Below are 18716 nucleotides of genomic sequence, written 5' to 3'. Positions count from 1 at the left end.
GAGAATGTTGGGGATAACTTCTTGGTACAAGTGCTGAAGGAACCGACCAGGGGCCATGCACAGCTTGACCTGCTGCTCACAAACAAGGAGGAACTAGTAGGGGAAGTAGAGGTGGGTGACAACCTGGGAAGCAGTGACCATGAGATGGTAGATTTCAGGATCCTGACCCAAAGGAAGAAAGGAGAGTAACAAAATACACACTCTGGACTTCAGAAGAGCAGACTTTGACTCCCTCACAGAACTGATGGGCAGGATTCCCTGGGATGCTTACATGAAGTGGAAAGGAGTCCAGGAGAGCTGGCAGTATTTTAAAAAAGCCTTATTAAAGGCACAGGAAGAAACCATCCCAACGCACAGCAAGAAAAGCAAATATGTTAGGCGACCACATTGGCTTACCGGGGACATGCTTGGTGAGCTTAAACCCCAAAAGGACGCTTACAAGAAGTGGAAACTTGGACAGATAACTAGGGAGGAGTATAAATATATTCCTCAAGAATACAGGGGAGTTATCAGGAAGGCAAAAGCACAATTGGAATTGCAGCTAGCAAGAGATGTGAAGGGTAACAAGAAATGTTTCTACAAGCATGTTAGCAATAATAGGGTGATCAAAGAGGGTGCGGAGCCCTTATTGGATGAGGGAGGTAACCTAGTGACAGATGTGGAAAAAGCTGAAGTACTCGATGCTTTCTTTGCCTCTGTTTTCACTGACAAGGTCAGCTCCCAGACATATGCACTAGGAAATGAAGCATGGGAAGGTGGTGGAGAGCCCTTGGTGGGGAAAGAACAAGTTAGGAACTATTTAGAAAAGCTAAACATACGCAAACCCATGGGCCCGGATTTAATGCATCCGAGGGTACTGAGGGAGTTGGCAAGTGTCATTGCGGAGCTTTGGCTATTATCTTTGAAAACTCACAGAGATCGGATGATTGGAAAAAGACAAATGTAGTGCCCATCTTTAAAAAAGGGAAGAAGGACAATCCAGGCAACTACAGACCAGTCAGCTTTACTTCAGTCCCCGGAAAAATCATGAAGGGGATTCTCAAAGAACCCATTTTGAAGCACTTGGAAGAGGGGAAAGTGATCAGGAATAGTCAACATGGATTCACGAAGGGCAAGTCGTGCCTGACCAATCTGATTAGCTTCTATGATGAGGTAACTGGCTCTGTAGATATGGAAAAGTCAGTGGATGTGATATACCTTGACTTTAGTAAAGCTTTTGATATGGTCTCCCACAATATTCTTGCCAGCAAGTTAAGGGAATATGGATTGGATAAATGGACTGTAAGATGGATAGAAAGCTGACTAGACTGTTGGACCCAAGGGGTACTAATCAATGGCTTGATGTCAGATTGGCGGTCGGTTTCTAGCGGAGTGCCCTAAGGATCAGTTCTTGAACTGGCTTTGTTCAACATCTTTATTAATGACCTGGATGAGGGGATGGATTACACCCTCAGCAAGTTCACAGATGACACTAAACTAGGGGGAGAGGTAGATACGCTGGAGGGCAGGGACAGTGTCCAGAGTGACCTGGACAGATTAGAGGATTGGGCCAAAAGAAATCTGATTAGGTTCAATAAGTGTAGAGTCCTGCCCTTGGGACGGAAGAATCCCAAGCATTGTTACAGGCTGGGGACCGAATGGCTAAGTAGCAGTTTTGCAGAAAAGGACCAGGGGGTTACAGTGGATGAGAAGCTGGATATGAGACAACAGTGTGCCCTTGTAGCCAAGAAGGCTAATGGAATATTAGGTTGCATTAGGAGGAGCATTGCCAGCAGATCCAGAGATGTGATTATTCCCCTTTATTTGGCTCTGATGAGGCCACATCTAGAATATCATGTCCAGTTCTGGGGCCCCCACTATAGAAAGGATGTGGACGCATTGGAGAGGGTCCAGCAGAGGGCAACCAAAATGACTACGGGGCTGGAGTGCATGACCTATGAGGAGAGACTGAGGGATCTGGCCTTATTCAGTCTGCAGAAGAGAAGCGGGAGGGGGGGGATTTGATAGTAGCCTTCAACTTCCTTAAGGGAGGTTCCAAAGAGGATGGAGAAAGGCTGGTCTCAGTAGTGACGGATGGCAGAACAAGGAGCAATGGTCTCAAGTAACAGTGGAAGAGGTCTAGGTTGGATATTAGGAAAAATGATTTCCCTAGGAGGGTGGTGAAGCACTGGAATGGGTTACCTAGGGAGGTGGTGGAATCTCCATCCCTAGAGGTGATTAAGTCTTGGCTTGACAAAGCCCTGGCTGGGTTGATTTAGTTGGGATTGGTCCTGACTTGGGCAGGGGGCTGGACTTGATTACCTCCTGAGGTCTCTTCCAGCTCTATGATTCTAATATCTATTTTCGTATTTTTTATTTGAAAAGGCAATGACAGTAACTTGAAATACAGTCAGTTTCCAAAAAAAACAAAAACAAAAACAAACAAAAAAACCCACACCCCTGAGTTAAATGAAGTTACAGCTTCTCTACCCACCTGCCCTTTAGTCTCCCTGCCAAATTGTGGATTTACAATCCCATTTTTCTGTCTTTTAAATGTTTTTTCTCTCTGCTGTTGCTCTATGAAAATCATTCAAGCAAGACAGGAAGAAATGGACTATTTGTTCTTACAGCGCAGGAGAAAACTTTCACTACACAAAATGCAAAGTAAACGAGCTGGAGAGAGCAAAACATAAATACATAAAACCCCACTTTGCTCTACTCTACTACTTGGGAATTATTAACTGTAAAGGATCAAAAAATTCAGACAGCAATAAGATGCTTCAGTCCATGATATGCCTTTAAATATTTCTTCCTCCAATACTGGAAACTCAACCCAAGAACTGTGTGTTAGTGCAACAAACAAGCATAAACAGAAAATTAAAACTGTCTGAGATTAGTTTTTTGCATTTCACCCTTACTTTTAAGAACATATGTTCGGAAAAACAGATAAAGAACCCAGTCTGACAAAACCTTCAGGCAAGTGAAAGGACTGATGTGAGCAAATGTTTGCAGAATCAGGCCTCTGATATGTAAAGATCTTCTAGTTTTGTTAGTCTAAAGTGGTGTTAAAAGCCCAGAAAAGGGTGCCACATTTACAAATATGATTTTCTGTCTTGGTCATATCCCTTTGAGCACAGCATATAAATAAAACACTTGGAACTAACTTTTACCTGAAGTCATTGCACTGTTCATGATGGGGATTGGAGTGGGAACCAAGTAAATGGAAAGTGGCACCATGAAAAACTCCCAAAGACCAGAACACAAGAACAGTCATACCGGGACAGACTAAAGGCCCATCTATTAAGTCCTGTCTTCTGACAGTGGCCAATGCCAGGTGCCCCAGAGGGAAGGAGCAGAACAGTTAATCTTCGAGTGACCCATCCTCTGTTGTCCATTCCTAGCTTCTGACAGAGGCTAAGGACACCATTCCTACACATCTTGGCTAATAGCCATTGATGGACCTAACCTCCATGAATTTATCTAAGCTCTTTTTTAAACCCTGCTAAAGTCTGCCAGCAAGGAGTTCCACAGGTTGGCTGTGTGCTGCATGAAGAAATACTTCCTTTTGTTTGTTTAAAAGCTGCTACCTATTCATTTCATTTGATGACCCCTAGTTCTTGTGTTATGGGAACAAGTAAATAACTTCTCCTTATTTACTTTCTCCGCACTACTCATGATTTTATAGACCTCTATCATATCCCTTTTTAGTCTCCTCTTTTCTAAGCTGAAAAGTCCAAGTCTTTTTAATCTCTCCTCATATGGCAGCCATTACATACCCCTAATCATTGTTGTTCCCCTTTTCTGGATGGTGCCAAGATATCTTTTTTGAGATGAGGTGACCACATCTGCATGCAATATTCAAGATGTGAGTGTACCATGGATTTATATAAAGGGAGGTGACCACATCTGCATGCAATATTCAAGATGTGAGTGTACCATGGATTTATATAAAGGGAAGTGACCACATCTGCATGCAATATTCAAGATGTGAGTGTACCATGGATTTATATAAAGGCAAAAAGATATTCTCTGTCTAATTCTCTATCCCTTTCTTAAGGACTCCTAACATTCTGTTTGCTTTTTTGACTGCCACTGCACGTTGAGTGGATGTTTTCAGAGAACTACCCACAAGGACTCCACACATTTGAGATTATGCTGCCACTTGGTTGCCCAGACACCTACTTTTGTAAGATCCCTTTGAAGCTCTTCACAGTCTTAGTTTTGTATCATCTGCATATTTTTCCTCCTCACTATTTACCCCTTTCTCCAGATCATTAATAAATAAGTGGAATAGGATTGGTTCCAGGACAGACCCCTGCAGGACACCACTAGTTACCTCTCTCCATTCAGAAAATGGACCATTTATTCCTACCCTTTGTTTCCTGTCTTTTAACCAGTTATCAATCCATGAGAGGACCTTCCCTCTTATCCCAGGACAGCTTAGTTTCCTTAAGAGCCTTTGGTGAGGGACCTTGGGGTCTGATCCACAAGCCACAGAAGTCAACAGAATGGATCAATTTCCTACTCACCAGAGGTAAGAGGATTTTGTCAAGCCCCACTCGTTGGCGCTGAAGAAGTGAGTGCTTGGAAGAGACTGGAAAGGTAAGAGGGAGTGGGCTTGGGGGGGGGGGCAGTGTTCCATTCCTGTGTTGGGGGAAATTCTGGGGCTGGCATCAGTGACAAAGCTAAAGGGGTTGTGCTAAGGGTCTAGGACAGAGATCGAGGCTGGACCCCAGCCATTCAGTGTCTGGGAGGCGAGCGCAGCACTCTCTCGGATAGAACATGTTTTCGGGGCTAAGCACACACAGCAAGGCTCAGCCTTGGCATCCACTTCCCTTCTGTTTCCCTGGGCTCTAGGGAACGAGATGTTTACTGCTTCCCCACAGCCCCCTCCCTTCCCCCCAGGCTCCTGGGAAGAGGCAGCCTGCCAAGCTGCAGAAAGAATAAAACTCCTGCAGCTAGTGGGATGCTTGGTGGAGCAGGCGAGTGCTGCAAGTGCTCCTGTGAGGGCCACCCCGAGGATCCCAGAAGGCACAAGGAGCAAGCTGGGCATTGCCAACCGCTGCTGCTTTCCTTGGGGAAAGTTCAGACTTTCCCCACCGGGCAGCAATTCCTCAGCCGGCAGAGACCCCTGGCCAGCACCAAACTGGTGGAAGCTCCCCCAGGCCTTGCTAGGACGATTTACCTGCTGGGAGCTCTCACTCCCCATTGACACTGAATCCTGCCTTAGTCTTTCAAGGGGCGTGGACAGGTAGCTGTCCTGGATCCCACGCTGGAGGCCCTTATCTATATACTCCTCCAGCGGTTAGCAGGGGATTGGCTCTTCCTCATCCCTTCACAATAGCCTCAGGTGCCAGTGCCCCATCCCATACGGTCTCAGCCCCTCTGCCAGTTGGGCTCTTTCTGTGCCTGCCTGGATTCCAGAGCTGCCCTGCCCTGGTGGAAGTGGCAGGAGAAGGCCACAGAGATAGAAGGGTGAGCCCTTCCCTACCCCAGCTGCCCCGCAGACTCCGTATCACATCGTCAGGAGCCGGCATCTTGCTGGGATCCCTTGTAGGGGCCCCAAGTGCTGAATTTTTACCTTCTGGCTGCAGCATCACCTCATGTTACCTGAGCCAGCTTTGCTATTACAGGCCGGGCCACCCAGCCCGGCTTCCCCAGGCCCTGAGAGTACAAACCCCATTCCTTCTGCTCTGGCTAGCTCCTGTGTGGAGCATTCAGGAACAGTAACAAGGCTATAGGGAAGGGAGGACCTGACAAGTGAGCCCTGTGCATGACTCCCTCAACACCGTATTCCCCAGCCTCGTTGACTCGACCGTGCATTTGGCATGTGGGGCACATCTCTGTCTAAACGCCAGCACACCAGTACACACATACTGCTCACTTCTGTCCAGGTCTAGGCTCCTCATGAGTAGAGCCTACCAAATTCATGGCAGTCAATTCAATTCATTTTAGTCAATTTCACAGTCATTAGGATTTAAAAAATCATAAATGTCATCATTTCAACTATTTATATCTGAAATTTCACAGTGTCATATTTGTAGGGATCTTGACCAAATTTTGTGTGTGAGGGGGAAGTCATAAGGTTATTGTAAGCACAGCAGTACTGCTACGCCTACGTCTGTGCTGCTGCTGGAGGGCACCACTGTTTCAGAGCTGGGCAGCTGGAGAGTAGCAGCTGCTGGCCAGCTCAGCAGCGCAGAAGTACAGCCTGGTATGCTATTGCCACCCTTACTTCTGTACTGCTGCTGGTGGGATGCTGCCTTCAGAGCTGGGCACTTGGCCAACAGCTGCCGCTCTCCAGCTGCCCAGCTCTGAAGGCAGTACAAAAGTAAGGATGGCAGTACTGCAACCCACCTACAATAAACCTGTGATCCCCTGCAACTCCCTTTTGGGTCAGAATCCTCAGTCTGAGAGAGGCTGGTTTCCCTATGAAGTCTGTATAGGAGGTGGGAGGAATGTAAGGCCCAAGGGTTGTATGTGGCCCCTGGTTTGCCTGATTCTGGCCCCAAGGCTCAGGGTCCCCCCTCCAGCATTGGGGAGCATGCGCTGGTGCTCCAGTCCCCCTGCTTCTCACATGTGCAGCCCTGACTGATTTTTAACAGCTGGCGGTTCACTCTAGGGGCTACGCTCCCCTTGCAGGGAGGGGGTAGGAGGCGAGAGACTTTACACACTCCCCCACGCCCATACCAGCAGAGTCTGTGAGCAAGGGAGCACAGGAAGTGCACTGGCCCTGCCCCTTCTGGAGCAGCCCAGGGCCCTTCAGAAATTTGTGAACTAGCCCTTCTTCAAAAATTATTGCCCACCCCCAGATGTCTGCTAGAAACATCTAAGAGTGAAAGGAGGAAGGATTGGGCCCAAGCTAGGAGGCTGCCAGACTTGTGAAAGAGATGGGTAGAAGAATTCGCATGTCACAAGTTTCTTAGTGCAATAGGATTAGCAGGTATGTTTTGTTTATTTTAATTTAGTAACTTACTTTGATCTGTCTGTTTTCATTTGCAATCACTTGAATCCTACTTATTATACTTAATAAAAACAGGGAGAGGGAAGGCTCTGTGCACACACAAGAGGAAGAACAGGCAGGGGAGAAAAAGAGGAGGAGTTGCACTGTATGTAAGAGAGCACTATGATTGCTCTGAACTCCAGTATATAGAGGGAGAAAAACCCGTTGAGCGTCTATGGGTTAAGTTTAGAGGTGCAAACAACAGCAGTGATGTTGTGGTTGGTGTCTACTACAGGCCGCTGAATCAGGTGGATGAGGTAGATGAGGCTTTCTTTGGACAACTGAGCGAAGCTTCCAGATCGCAGGCCCTGGTTCTCGTGGGGGACTTTAAACACCCTGACATCTGTTGGGAGACCAATGCAGCAGTACACAGGCAATCCAGGAAGTTTTTGGAGAACGTTGGAGATAACTTCTTGGTACAAGTGCTGATGGATCAGACCAGGGGCCATGTGCGGCTTGAGGAAGGAACTAATAGGGGAAGCAGAAGTGGGTGACACCTGGGAAGCAGTGATCATGAGATGATAGATTTCAGGATCCTGACCAGAGGAAGAAAAGAGAGTAGTAAAATACACACCTTGGACTTCAGAAAAGCAGATTTTGACTCCCTCAGACACCTGATGGGCAGAATCCCCTGGGATGCTAACATGAAGGGGAAAGGAGTTCAGAACAGCTGGCAGTATTTTAAAGAAGCCTTATTGAAGGCACAGAAACCATCCCGATGCGTAGCAAGAGAGGCAAACATGGTAGGAGACCGGATTGGCTTATGGGGGAAATCCTTGGTGAACTTAAGCACAAAAAGGAAGCTTACAAAAAGTGGAAATTTGGACAAATGACCAGGGAAGGGTTTAAATGTATAGCTCGAGAATGCCAGGGGGTTATCAGGAAGGCGAAAGCGCAATTGGAATTGCGACTGGCAAAGGATATGAAGGATAACAAGAAAGGTTTCTACAGGCACGTTAACAAGAAGAAGGTGATCAGAGAGGGTGTGCGGCCACTTCTGGATGAAGGAGGTAACCTAGTGAGAGATGATGTGGGGAGAGCTGAAGTACTCAATGCTTTCTTTGCCTCTGTATTCATGGACAAGGTCAGCTCCCAGACTAATGCGCTAAGTAATGCAAGACGGGATAACAATGGACAGCCCTTGATGGGTAAAGAACAGGTTAGGAACTATTTAGAAAAGCTAAACCTACACAAATCCATGGGTCCGGACTTAATGCATCCAAGGGTACTGAGGGAGTTGGCAAATGTCATTGAGGAGACTTTGGCCATTACCTTTGAAAAATTGTGAAGATCGGGAGAGATCCCAGATGATTGGAAAAAGGCAAATGTAGTGCCCATATTCAAAAAACGGAAGAAGGATGATCCAGGGAACTATAGGCCGGTCAGTCTTACCTCGCTTCCTGGAAAAATCATGGAAGAGATCCTTAAGGAATCTATTCTGAGGCACTTGGAAGAGAGGAAAGTGATTAGGAATAGTCAGCATGGATTCACAAAGGGCAAGTCATGCCTGACCAATCTGATTAGCTTCTATGATGAGGTAACAGGCTCTGTGGACATGGGTAATTTAGTGGATGTGATATATCTTGACTTTAGCAAGGCTTTTGATATGGTCTCCCACAATATTCTTGCCAGCAAGTAAGAGCATGTGGATTGGATAAATGGACAGTAAGATGGATAGAAAGCTGGCTAGAAGGCCGGGCCCAGCGGGTAGTGATCAATGGCTCGATGTCAGGATGGCGGTCAGTTTCTAGTGGAGTGCCCCAAGGTTCGGTTCTAGGACCAGTTTTGTTCAATATCTTTATTAATGACCTGGATGAGGGGATGGATTGCACCCTCAGTAAGTTTGCAGATAACACTAAGCTAGGGGGAGAGGTAGATACGCTTGAGGGCAGAGATAGGGTCCAGAGTGACTTAGATAAATTGGAGGATTGGGCTACAAGAAATCTGATGAGGTTCAACAAGGACAAGTGCAGAGTTCTGCACTTGGGACGGAGGAATCCCAAGCATTGTTACAGGCTGGGAACCAACCAGCTAAGTAGTAGTACTGCAGAAAAGGACCTGGGGGTTACAGTGGATGAGAAGCTGGATATGAGTCAACAGTGTGCCCTTGTAGCCAAGAAGGCTAATGGCATATTAGGTTGCATTAAGAGGAGCATTGACAGCAGATCCAGAGATGTCATTATTCCCCTTTATTCGGCTTTGGTGAGGCCACATCTGGAGTATTGTGTCCAGTTCTGGACCCCCTACTACAGAAAGGATGTGGACACATTGGAGAGGGTCCAGCAGAGGGCAACCAAAATGATTATGGGGCTGGCGCATATGAGCAATGAGGAGAGGATGAGGGACTTGGGTCTGTTTAGTCTGCAGAAGCGAAGAGCGAGGGGGGATTTGATAACAGCCTTCAACTTCTGAAGGGAGCTTCCAAAGAGGATGGAGAGAGGCTGTTCTCAGTAGTGATAGATGGCAGAACAAGGAGCAATGGTCTCAAGTTGCAGTGGGAGAGGTCCAGGTTGGATATTAGGAAAAACTATTTCACTAGGAGGGTGGTGAAGCACTGGAATGGGTTACCTAGGGAAGTAGTGGAGTCTCCATCCCTAGAGGTGATTAAGTCTAGGCTTGACAAAGCCCTGGCCGGGTTGATTTAGTTGGGATTGGTCCTGCCTAGAGCAGGGGGCTGGACTTGGTGACCTTCTGAGGTCTCTTCCAGCTCTATGGTTCTAAGAGGGACTAGGGGAGTGTCCGTGCTTGAGCGGGTGGAAGGAGAGGTCTTGGCATTTCCCTCCCCAGGGAGAGTGACCAGACTCACTCCGCTCTGTGGGAGACAGCCACACTCACCAAGTCGAGTTTCTCCTTCATCTTTTGGAAGCCCTCGGTCGACTGCAAATGAGCTGCCTTCATGCCGCTGACTTCATTCAGCAGATCCTGGAACAAAGCCATGGCCTGAAACAGACAGGGAGTGAGTTTAGGGCCAGAAGAGCACCTACTACACCACAGTCAGCGAGGCGGCTCCGAGGGGCAGCAGGGTCAGGCAAATCAAGCAAGGAGCCATCATACCTGGCACTGGCACTGCCCGGCTGTGTGACCTGAGGCAAGGCACCTCCCCTATCTGTCTCCATTTCCTTAGCTTTCTGATGAGCAGAGCCAAGAGATGGAGTCCCTTAGACAGGCTCTGGCAGCCAGTGGAGTGTGGGTGGTGGTGAGGGACTTGCCAGTTTAAACAGAGAGCCTGAGGCCAGAAGCTTCCAGAACAACACAGCAGCTACCCCCGGAGCATCCGTCCCAGCAGGGAGCTGGACTCGGAGGAGTTCTCCTTTGACTCCCCAAGTAAATAAAAGCTGCATGAAGCTTGGCAGCTCCAGGCAGGCCTCTCTGCTAGACTAACTGAAAGAGTTAAATGAAAACACCAGCCTGGGTCCACCCCCCCAAGTGTATTTGCAGCCGGGGGGTGGAGATCAGCACGTTGGGTGCCTAACTGAGTGCGGAGAGATCAAGTGCAGACATGCCCTGAGGTCTATGCTAGGACACCAGCATGTGTGAGCATCCGCTGCTCATTCGCCTGCTGCCTTCATTTCAGCTTGGGCCCTGCAGGCTTCTCCTTCCTGATTTGGGCACTATCCTGCCCTTCTCCCTCTGGCGCTGTTTTCGTGCCCACATGGCACCCTTATTCTATAGCTTTTGCCACAAGACCTGCCTCTGATACATAAATGCTGGGATCAAACACTCAACTGATGCCGTGCTCTACAGCTGGTGCCAAATAACATTGCAGGGACTTAGCTGTTCATTGGCTGGACTTGGCTTGTTCATAGAGTGCACAAGACCACATCACAGACTCAAACTCTGGTTTCATGGTTGGAGGGGGGGGGAAGGGGAGGGCAGGAAGATCTGGGCTGTGCTGCTATTTCACCAAATGGCTTGCCAAAGGTCACAGTCTCCCTGTGCCTCAGTTTCTTCATCTGTAAAGTGGGGATAGCAACATTTACCTACAGCTGCAAGGCAGTGATGTTTGGAAAGTGCTTTGAATTAAGATGGAAGCTGCTGGGACATTGCAAAGTGCTGCTGTGCTAAGTTGCTTGGATGGATACATGCCTCTCCTTGGAACTCCAGCATCAGAGGGTTCCTTCCCTCTCAATCCCATTAGTTGAGGCTCTCAGCTGTGCAGATCTTTAGTAGAAATTTGATCAGGCTCAACCACTCCACTGGCCATGTTATTAATAAGCAACTTTCTATAAAAACACCATCCATCCACATAGCAGTTTTCAGTGGGGTGTGTTTCTGATATTTACACACAGTCTCACCTCCTGGCTAAGCACCGATGGGTGGAAGGGAACATCATACCCAAAGAATGCCTCCAAAGCAGGAGCAATTGCTGCAGAACTAGGGGAAGAGTAGAGCCACAAGATTAAAGCAAGTCCCTGCTGAATTATTCATCCCTTGTAGCGTATTGGGAGGGAAAAGGAGCTTCTCTGACGAGATAATCCTTACAGATGGGCAAAATGAAGCACAGAGAGGTCAGATGACTTGCCCACGGTCATATGATGATCAGTAGCAATAGCAGGAATGGAAGCCAGGTGTCTGGACACACCTTCTAACCATTACAGCCCTGTCTCCCAGTATGTGCTGAGCACTTCTGAAGATTGAAATGGTCAAGTATTAGATAGCACTTTTGGACATAGTTGTGTATTAAAAAACAAGAGCAACTGGAAAGTGACATTCATTAGGGCTGGAGGGATTTCCATGTACTCAAAGTGGTGAGCAGTTACCCGCATGAGTAGTTTATTCATCCTGGGCAGGTCTTGGCTGGCCCTGTGCATCCTTAAGCCCCCAAAATAAGACAAGTTGTACATCGGTCTTGTGCCAGTCCCTGCACAGGGGTGAGTTCCACCCTATTGCTGGGACTTACAAACTGGCCTCAGAACACCTGGCAATTCCAATCTCCTGATCAGAAACTGTTTTCTTTGTCCCCACAATTTCTCAGCACCTCACACTGATCATCCCACTGAAGTTTTGCTTCCATTAGCTCAGCACACGTCAGATCAATCCACAAAACCATTTCAACAAAGGCAACAGCGGGCCCAGTCCTGAGCGTTCTCAACTTCCTTTGGCTTCACTGTGGAGGCTCACTCAGTAGCCAGCTGCAGGATCTCCGTGCCTCACTGAATGGGGATCTTATTTCCTAGCTAAAACGCTCTTGGGTCAAACTTGTGGCAACCCTGGTGTACACTCGGAAGACTCAAGGTGTCAGCACTGTATTCAGATGGATGGGGAACACTGAATTTCTCACACACTCTGGATCATTCAGGGGGTGAACTGGAAACCAGCTCCCAGAGGTCAAGATGGGGATACTTTGCTTTTTTATTTAACATGACCCCCCCTCCCCCAACGAAGCAGAACTGGCAAATAATTAAACATTTACAGCCTGTCATATTGGGTTGCAATATCTGCCGCATGAGCCTCCGAGCTGATTTAGTGCTCTGAGAAAGGGCTGTTTATCAGCCTCAAAAAAGGCTCATTATCTCATCAAAGAAGCTCCTTTTCCCTCCCAATACGCTACATGAACGGATGAATAATTCAGCAGGGACTTGCTTTAATCTTGTGGCTCTACTCTTCCCCTAGTGCTGCAGCAATTGCTCTGGCTTTGGAGGCATTCTTTGGGTATGATGTTCCCTTCCTCCACATTTGATCATTATCCTAAAGACAGCCAGCTAGCTTTGCAGCATGGCTCCCTAGGGTAGTGGTCACCAACCAGACCAGGATCCACCAGTAGGTCTTAGAGCCTCTGACAGGTGATGCTGCCTTGCTGATGTGGAAGCCAGATCCATCCCTAGGCCAGCTTGGTGTTGGATGCCCAGCTGCTGCCTGGATGGGATCCACCCCACCACCCAGTGCTCCTGAGGCTGATGCCCTAACCCTAAGTTCACTGGAGATCCCACCCCACCTCTAGAAGGTCCCTTTTCCTGCTTTACACATGCAGGAGCCAGCTGCTCCTAGGGTGAGGGGGGAACCTTGAACCCACCACCCTGTGCTCCAGACTCTGATGCCATATCCTCTATGGCACTGTGGACCCCACCCCCCTGCCCCATCTTCAGCACATACTTTATCCTCCTTTCCAAGTGCTGGAGCCAGCTCTATCCCTGGGGCAGCTTGTGTTGGCTGTCTGGCTACTCCCAGGGTAGGTGGGACTCAAGCCCCCAACCCTGTACTCCCCAGACAAATGCTGTACCCCCTAGTCCACTCCAGAACCCACCCCACCGCCCTACCTTCAGGGTGTCCCCTCCCATATTCTGCACCCCAATGCCCTACTCCAGCCCAGTGAAAGTGAATGAGATTCGGGGAGGAAGGGGGATGGAGTGAGCAGGGTGAGGCCTCGGAGAAGGGGTGGAGCCGGGGCAGGGCCTCAGAGAAGAGGGGGAAGGAAGCTGCGCAAGGGTGCTTGGGTTTGAGGTAGATCTTCCATTGCACTTCAATTGAAAGAGTGAGCTTGTGGTTAAAAAGGTTGGAAACCCCTGCCCTAGGCTATGCTGTGCTGGGCATGAGCAAGACCCATGCTGGCTGGTCTCCATGACAGTCTGCTCCCCACGCTAGTCTAGACCAGACAGTCTCAGCCAGCACTCCCTCTTACAGTGTCTCTTAAATGCCATGCTGTGCACCGAGGCATGTGTGGATATGCACCACCAGCTGACACGCATGCCGCCGCCTGTGTCAGCTGAACAGCATTTGAATCTCTCCTGGGCAGCTGCCCAAGAGCTCAGATTACAGGGAACCCTGGTCCCAGCTTCTGAGACTTGCCAATTTCAGCAACCATTCTGTCAGAGAACTCTGCTAACAAGTGGGGGCAGCATTCACCTTCCCATCCTGCATAAGGCCTATGCATCACCGAAGGCCGGGCTGGAGAACCTAAGGGCTGGCGGATGCGGCCCCTGACTTGCCTGGATCTGGCCCCCGAGGCACAGGGACCCTCCTAGCACTGGAGCGCCTGCGCTGGTGCTGCAGCCCCCTTCCACTCCACCGTAGGGCTGGAGCACACAAAACTACTAGCCTGGGGAACGTGGGGAGAGTCTCTCTCCTGCTCCATCGGAGTTTGGTTTGGTTTTTTATTTCTCACTGTGTGCGGCCCCCAACTGATTTTTCTGCAGGTCAGTGACCCCCAACCCACCCCCGACCCAGCCCTGACCTAAGGCCTCAATATGAGGCCTAGGTGATGCAAGTCCTGTTGCGCCAGGGTCCTGTGTACAGGACAAAGGAAGGGAAATCCATTGTCCAGTCCCAGATGGAGGAAGGCCTGGAGGGGGTGACATGTAGGAACTGCAATAACAACCTTGTTGAGCTCCCTGTAAACCCAAAATCCGCCCTCCCCCCCGACTCATGCTGGACTGTGATGGGAGCTGGACGGGCAGAACTTTTTCAGCAAGGACAGATCTTCAGCAGTCAGCATCCTGCTGGATGGGCAAGGGAGACGCTAGAGGGGAACGAGCACCTGATCCTGATCCCGAGAGGCACTGAAAGCTGTGGACAAGCAGGCCCAGCACCTTTGTCTGTTGTTTTGTTGTTGTCAATGTCTGTTTCATTCACATGCATGAGGGGCATGTGGGTAGGGGAGAAGGTGTCTGCTAGGGCATCAAGCCTCTGTCTGGAGGGGGGCGGTTGCTGCCCCAGGGGATGGGTCTTGAGCCCCGGGCTGCGAAGGCAGATGCCTTAGCCATTGTGCCACTGGAGGATCCACCCCACCTCCCTTGCTTTCAGGGGCCCTCTTATCCTTCCCACCTTCCAATGGTGCCATCTCTAGCCCTGTAGAAGGGGGCGGCTGCTCCCAGGGCAGGCAGGACTCCCATCCCTCAAGCGCAGGTGGCAGATGCCTTATCCATTACATCACTGGAGGACCCACCCCACTCTCAGGGACTTCCTTATCCTTCTGACCTGCCAGTGTTGCCAGCTCCATCCCTCGTGAAACTGGTGGTGGCTGAGTGCAGGGGGGCAGGACTCAAACCTCAGCATCCCCCTTAGCCACCACACCAGCTTTCTCAACCCGAGCCTTGGGAGTGTGATGCCTTATGCCACTGGAGAATGTCTCAACTCCCTATCTTCAGGGGTTCCCTTATGCTTCCTATGCTCTGTCTGTGCCTTGCAGAGGATGGTGCTAGTAGCTGCCATCAGGGCAGGTGGGTCTCAAACCCTCAAGCCCCACCTTGGGGGTGTGATGCCCTCTCCATTGTGGCACTGGAGGACCTGCCCCACCTACATACCTACCTTCAGGATCTCCCTTATTTTCCCTCTCTTCCAATGGTGTCAACTACGTCCCTTGGGAATCTGGCCCCCACCTCCAGCCCTTGGGAAGTGGGTGGCAGCTGCCCTTAGGGCAGGCAGGACTCCAACCCTCAACCCCCCCTACCTTCAGGGGCTCTCTAATCCTCACTATCTTCCAATGGTGCCTGTTTCAGCACTCAGGTATCTGGTGTTGGACTCCAGCCCTCAGCCACCACCAGCGTCTGGAGCCCTCAACCCCGGGCTTTGGAGGCAGGTGCCTTATCCATTGCACCGCTGGACAAGCTACTCCATCTTCCAACCTTCATGGGCCACCTTATTCTTCCTGCCTTCCAATGGTTTCAGCTCCACCCCTCTGGGAGGTGGCTGTGGCTGTTACTGCCCGGGGGGGGGGCGGGACTTAAGCCCTCAGCCCACCTCACCTCCTTAACTTCTGGGGCTCTTCTATCTTGTGAATCGTTCAATGGTGTCAGCTCTGTCCCTTAGGAATCTAGTGGTGGCAGTGCTCCGGGCAGGCAGGTCGCCAACCCTCAAGCCCCCAACTCCCTACCTTCAGTAGCTACCTTATCCTTCCTATAGTCCATTGATGCCAGCTCCAGAGTTGGGGAATCTGGTGGTGGTGCCTGCTGCCCCCAACTGGAAGGGTGGGACTTAAGCCCTCAACCCCAGGCTCAGGAGACAGATACCTTATCCATTATGCCACTGGAAGACCCATCTAACCTCCTGGGGCTCCTTTATCCTTCCTGCAAGCTCCATCCCTCTGGAGGGTAGTGGTCACTGCCCAGGGTGGGTGGGTCTCCTAAACCATGGAGGCAGACACCTTCTCCATTGATCTATTCCACCTCCCCAGTTTCAGGGGCCCACTTATCCTTCTTCTATTCCATTGGTATCAGCTCCAACCCTCAGCCCCCTTATCCTTCCCATGGTGCCAGCTGCATCCCTCTGGGAGGTGGTGGTAGTGGTGGTGGCTGCTGCCCTGGAGGGAGGGACTTGAACCCTCAAACCCAGGAAGCACATGCCTTATTGATTACACTGCTAGAGGACCCACCCAACCTCCCTAACTTCAGGGGCTCCCTTATCTTGCAAATAGGGTTGCCAGATGGTTGAAACTGATCCCAGAGTCCCGGATGGGGTTGTGCTATTGCTGCCTATTCCCTTATGCCTTTGTCCTTTCTAAGGTCTTACTGCATTGATGGTCCAGGACCGCACTGCCAGGGTATCCCATGAGTAGGAATGTGCAGAGCCCACTGAGAAGTTTTTCTTTGTGCACTCATAACAGGCCACTTTTCTTAACTTCTCTTTACCCCTCCCATCCCAGCTTTGGATTGCAATATAGATCCTCCTCTTCCAGGGGAGAAAATCTCCAGGGCTTTCCCCTAATGAGCCTATGCAACGTAGTGATAACCTTGGCCTTAGATTAGAAAGGTGGGTCCCTGCCACACAATTTCATCCTCCTGCCTCCTGGAATGGCAACATTGATTTAGTTGGGATTGGTCCTGCCTAGAGCAAGGGATGGACTTGATGCCCTTCTGAGGTCTCTTCCAGCTCTATGGTTCTATGAACATTACAGCTCCTCCTGACTGGGACAGGGAAATAACAAAGCTAGGTTGTGAACTCCTTTCAGGGTGCCCCAGGCTACAAGAGGACAGCAGACATCATGGAGATGATGCTATTTACCTACAAGAGGAAGGGTTCAGACTACAGTAACTTAGACACAACCGCTATGTACCTGTGCCATGGTGAATCTAAGTGCAGGTAAGTCAGGGGACAAAGATGGGCAAAGGTATCACTCCCTGGCTCACAAACCTACTCCATCACATGGCACTACCTTCATCCAGCAAAAGCACACCTGGCAATACAGCTGCCATGATTTCAATGAAGTCCCTCTCTTCCCTCCCCACCCTGCCCTCCATGGAATCTGATCTGACTTCAGGGTATCACCCCCACCCCAAGACACAAGGGTCCAATTTCTTTGAACACTATTGGAGTTGTGGAGCAGAAAATGCCACTTGTACCTAGGGTGGGAGTGGGAGAAATGAGGATACAGGTAGGGAGCAGGAACAGGGAAATACTGTGGAGGCTCTGCCCCTGTGCAAGCTCACACTCACCTGGGGGAAGGGGCGAGAAGCAACAGTGGGACCCAGGGAGGCTGGAGCAGCTGCCACGAGGCCTAGGATAATGCCAGGGAGCCGGGCATGGAGTGGGGATGGAGTGTGGCAGGGAACAGGTAAGAACCTCTAGAATCCTCTTTCCCAGCTTAGAGCCAGTTGCCAAATGTCGCTATCTCGCCTCACTTCCCCTCCTATCCCTCTGCCCCTCACCCGCTTGCACCTCTACTGTTTCCCTAGGCCTAAGGATCTCAAAGCATTTCACTAGATTGAATTAAGCACGCCAACCACCTGTGAAGCAGGTTCCAGATGAGGACACTGAGGCACAAAGAAGCAAAGGGCTGGATTTTTAGAGGTGCTGAGAATCCACAACTCAAGCTGAAGTACAGAGGAGCTGTGGGTGCTTGGCCTTATTGAAAGCAAAGTCCTTGAAGGTTTGCTAGAGGTCACATAGGAAGACTGTAGCATAGCAGAAAACAAAGCACACAAAACCATTCAGCCCCTTAAAAACATACAGTGCAATTGGCAATCAGGGCTGACAAGAGGAGGAAGGAACAAAGATACTGGGGCTCCAAACTGGGGGTGGGGGTAAGTGACTAATTCTTGTGTAAATAAAAAATGAGAAGAGTGAGGCCCTAAAACATGATGCACTGAGGTCCCCAAACTTCTCTCAATGGGCCTTTCACAATTCAAGGGTAGTTCCTTTGTCATCTAACCAAAGTTTACACAGACCACAGACAAAGGACAATAAAAGGTCACAGTCTCTATATTCTCTAGACTGGAGATAAGATGAATGCAAACAAGAATAGCCCTTTGTTAAAACTATGGCATGAGTTAGACAAGCAATACCCCAACCTTTTCCATCCATCACTTTAATTAAATGGGTAGCAGCAATCAAGACTTTATTTCTCTTGCAACCTTAGAGGAATCAGTGCAAAGGTTTCATTAATTTTACAAGAACACAAGTCACAGCTGTAATAAGACCTGTGTGATACCTGGTCATGGTTTTCCTTATTATCCTGCTTTGAAAATACATGCTAGATCACAACCTGCTTAACAACATGCAATAGAAATAACACTGGATATGAGACCTTTAAGAGGTAATGGAGGCTGGCCCTGGAGATTCAGATATTTCCCTTCCTATAGTTTAGCTCTAATCCTAAATAACACAGGGACAGGAAAAGACTGCCACGTGAGAGACAAAGTGGGAGAGATAATACCTTATTGGGCCAACATCTGTTGGTGAAAGAAAATTCCTAGCTACACAAAGCTGTGTGTTTTTCATACATTCACAAACTTTAGACCCTAACTTACCATAGCTTTGCACAAATTTGGAGTCTTGTTGCTTATTACTTAAAATTATCTAT

The 18716-nt window shown here is 49.4% G+C and overlaps 1 protein-coding gene across 4 annotated transcripts in view; it reads right to left on the bottom strand.

Annotated features, from left to right (window-relative positions):
- QRICH2 (glutamine rich 2) overlaps window positions 1–18716 on the bottom strand; it is a 62736-nt gene that overhangs the window by 42745 nt on the left and 1275 nt on the right. For all 4 annotated transcript variants that reach the window (XM_075903607.1, XM_075903606.1, XM_075903608.1 and 1 more), the window contains exon 2: window positions 9818–9922. In XM_075903607.1, the coding sequence (XP_075759722.1) occupies window positions 9818–9922 (105 nt within the window). The remainder of the gene's footprint in view (window positions 1–9817; window positions 9923–18716) is intronic.

The sequence above is a fragment of the Pelodiscus sinensis genome, chromosome 20 (genome assembly GCF_049634645.1).
Source record: "Pelodiscus sinensis isolate JC-2024 chromosome 20, ASM4963464v1, whole genome shotgun sequence".
Classification (NCBI taxonomy): Eukaryota; Metazoa; Chordata; order Testudines; family Trionychidae; genus Pelodiscus; species Pelodiscus sinensis.
Note: the sequence above shows the minus strand (reverse complement) of the source record. Positions and strands in the feature narration are given on the sequence as shown.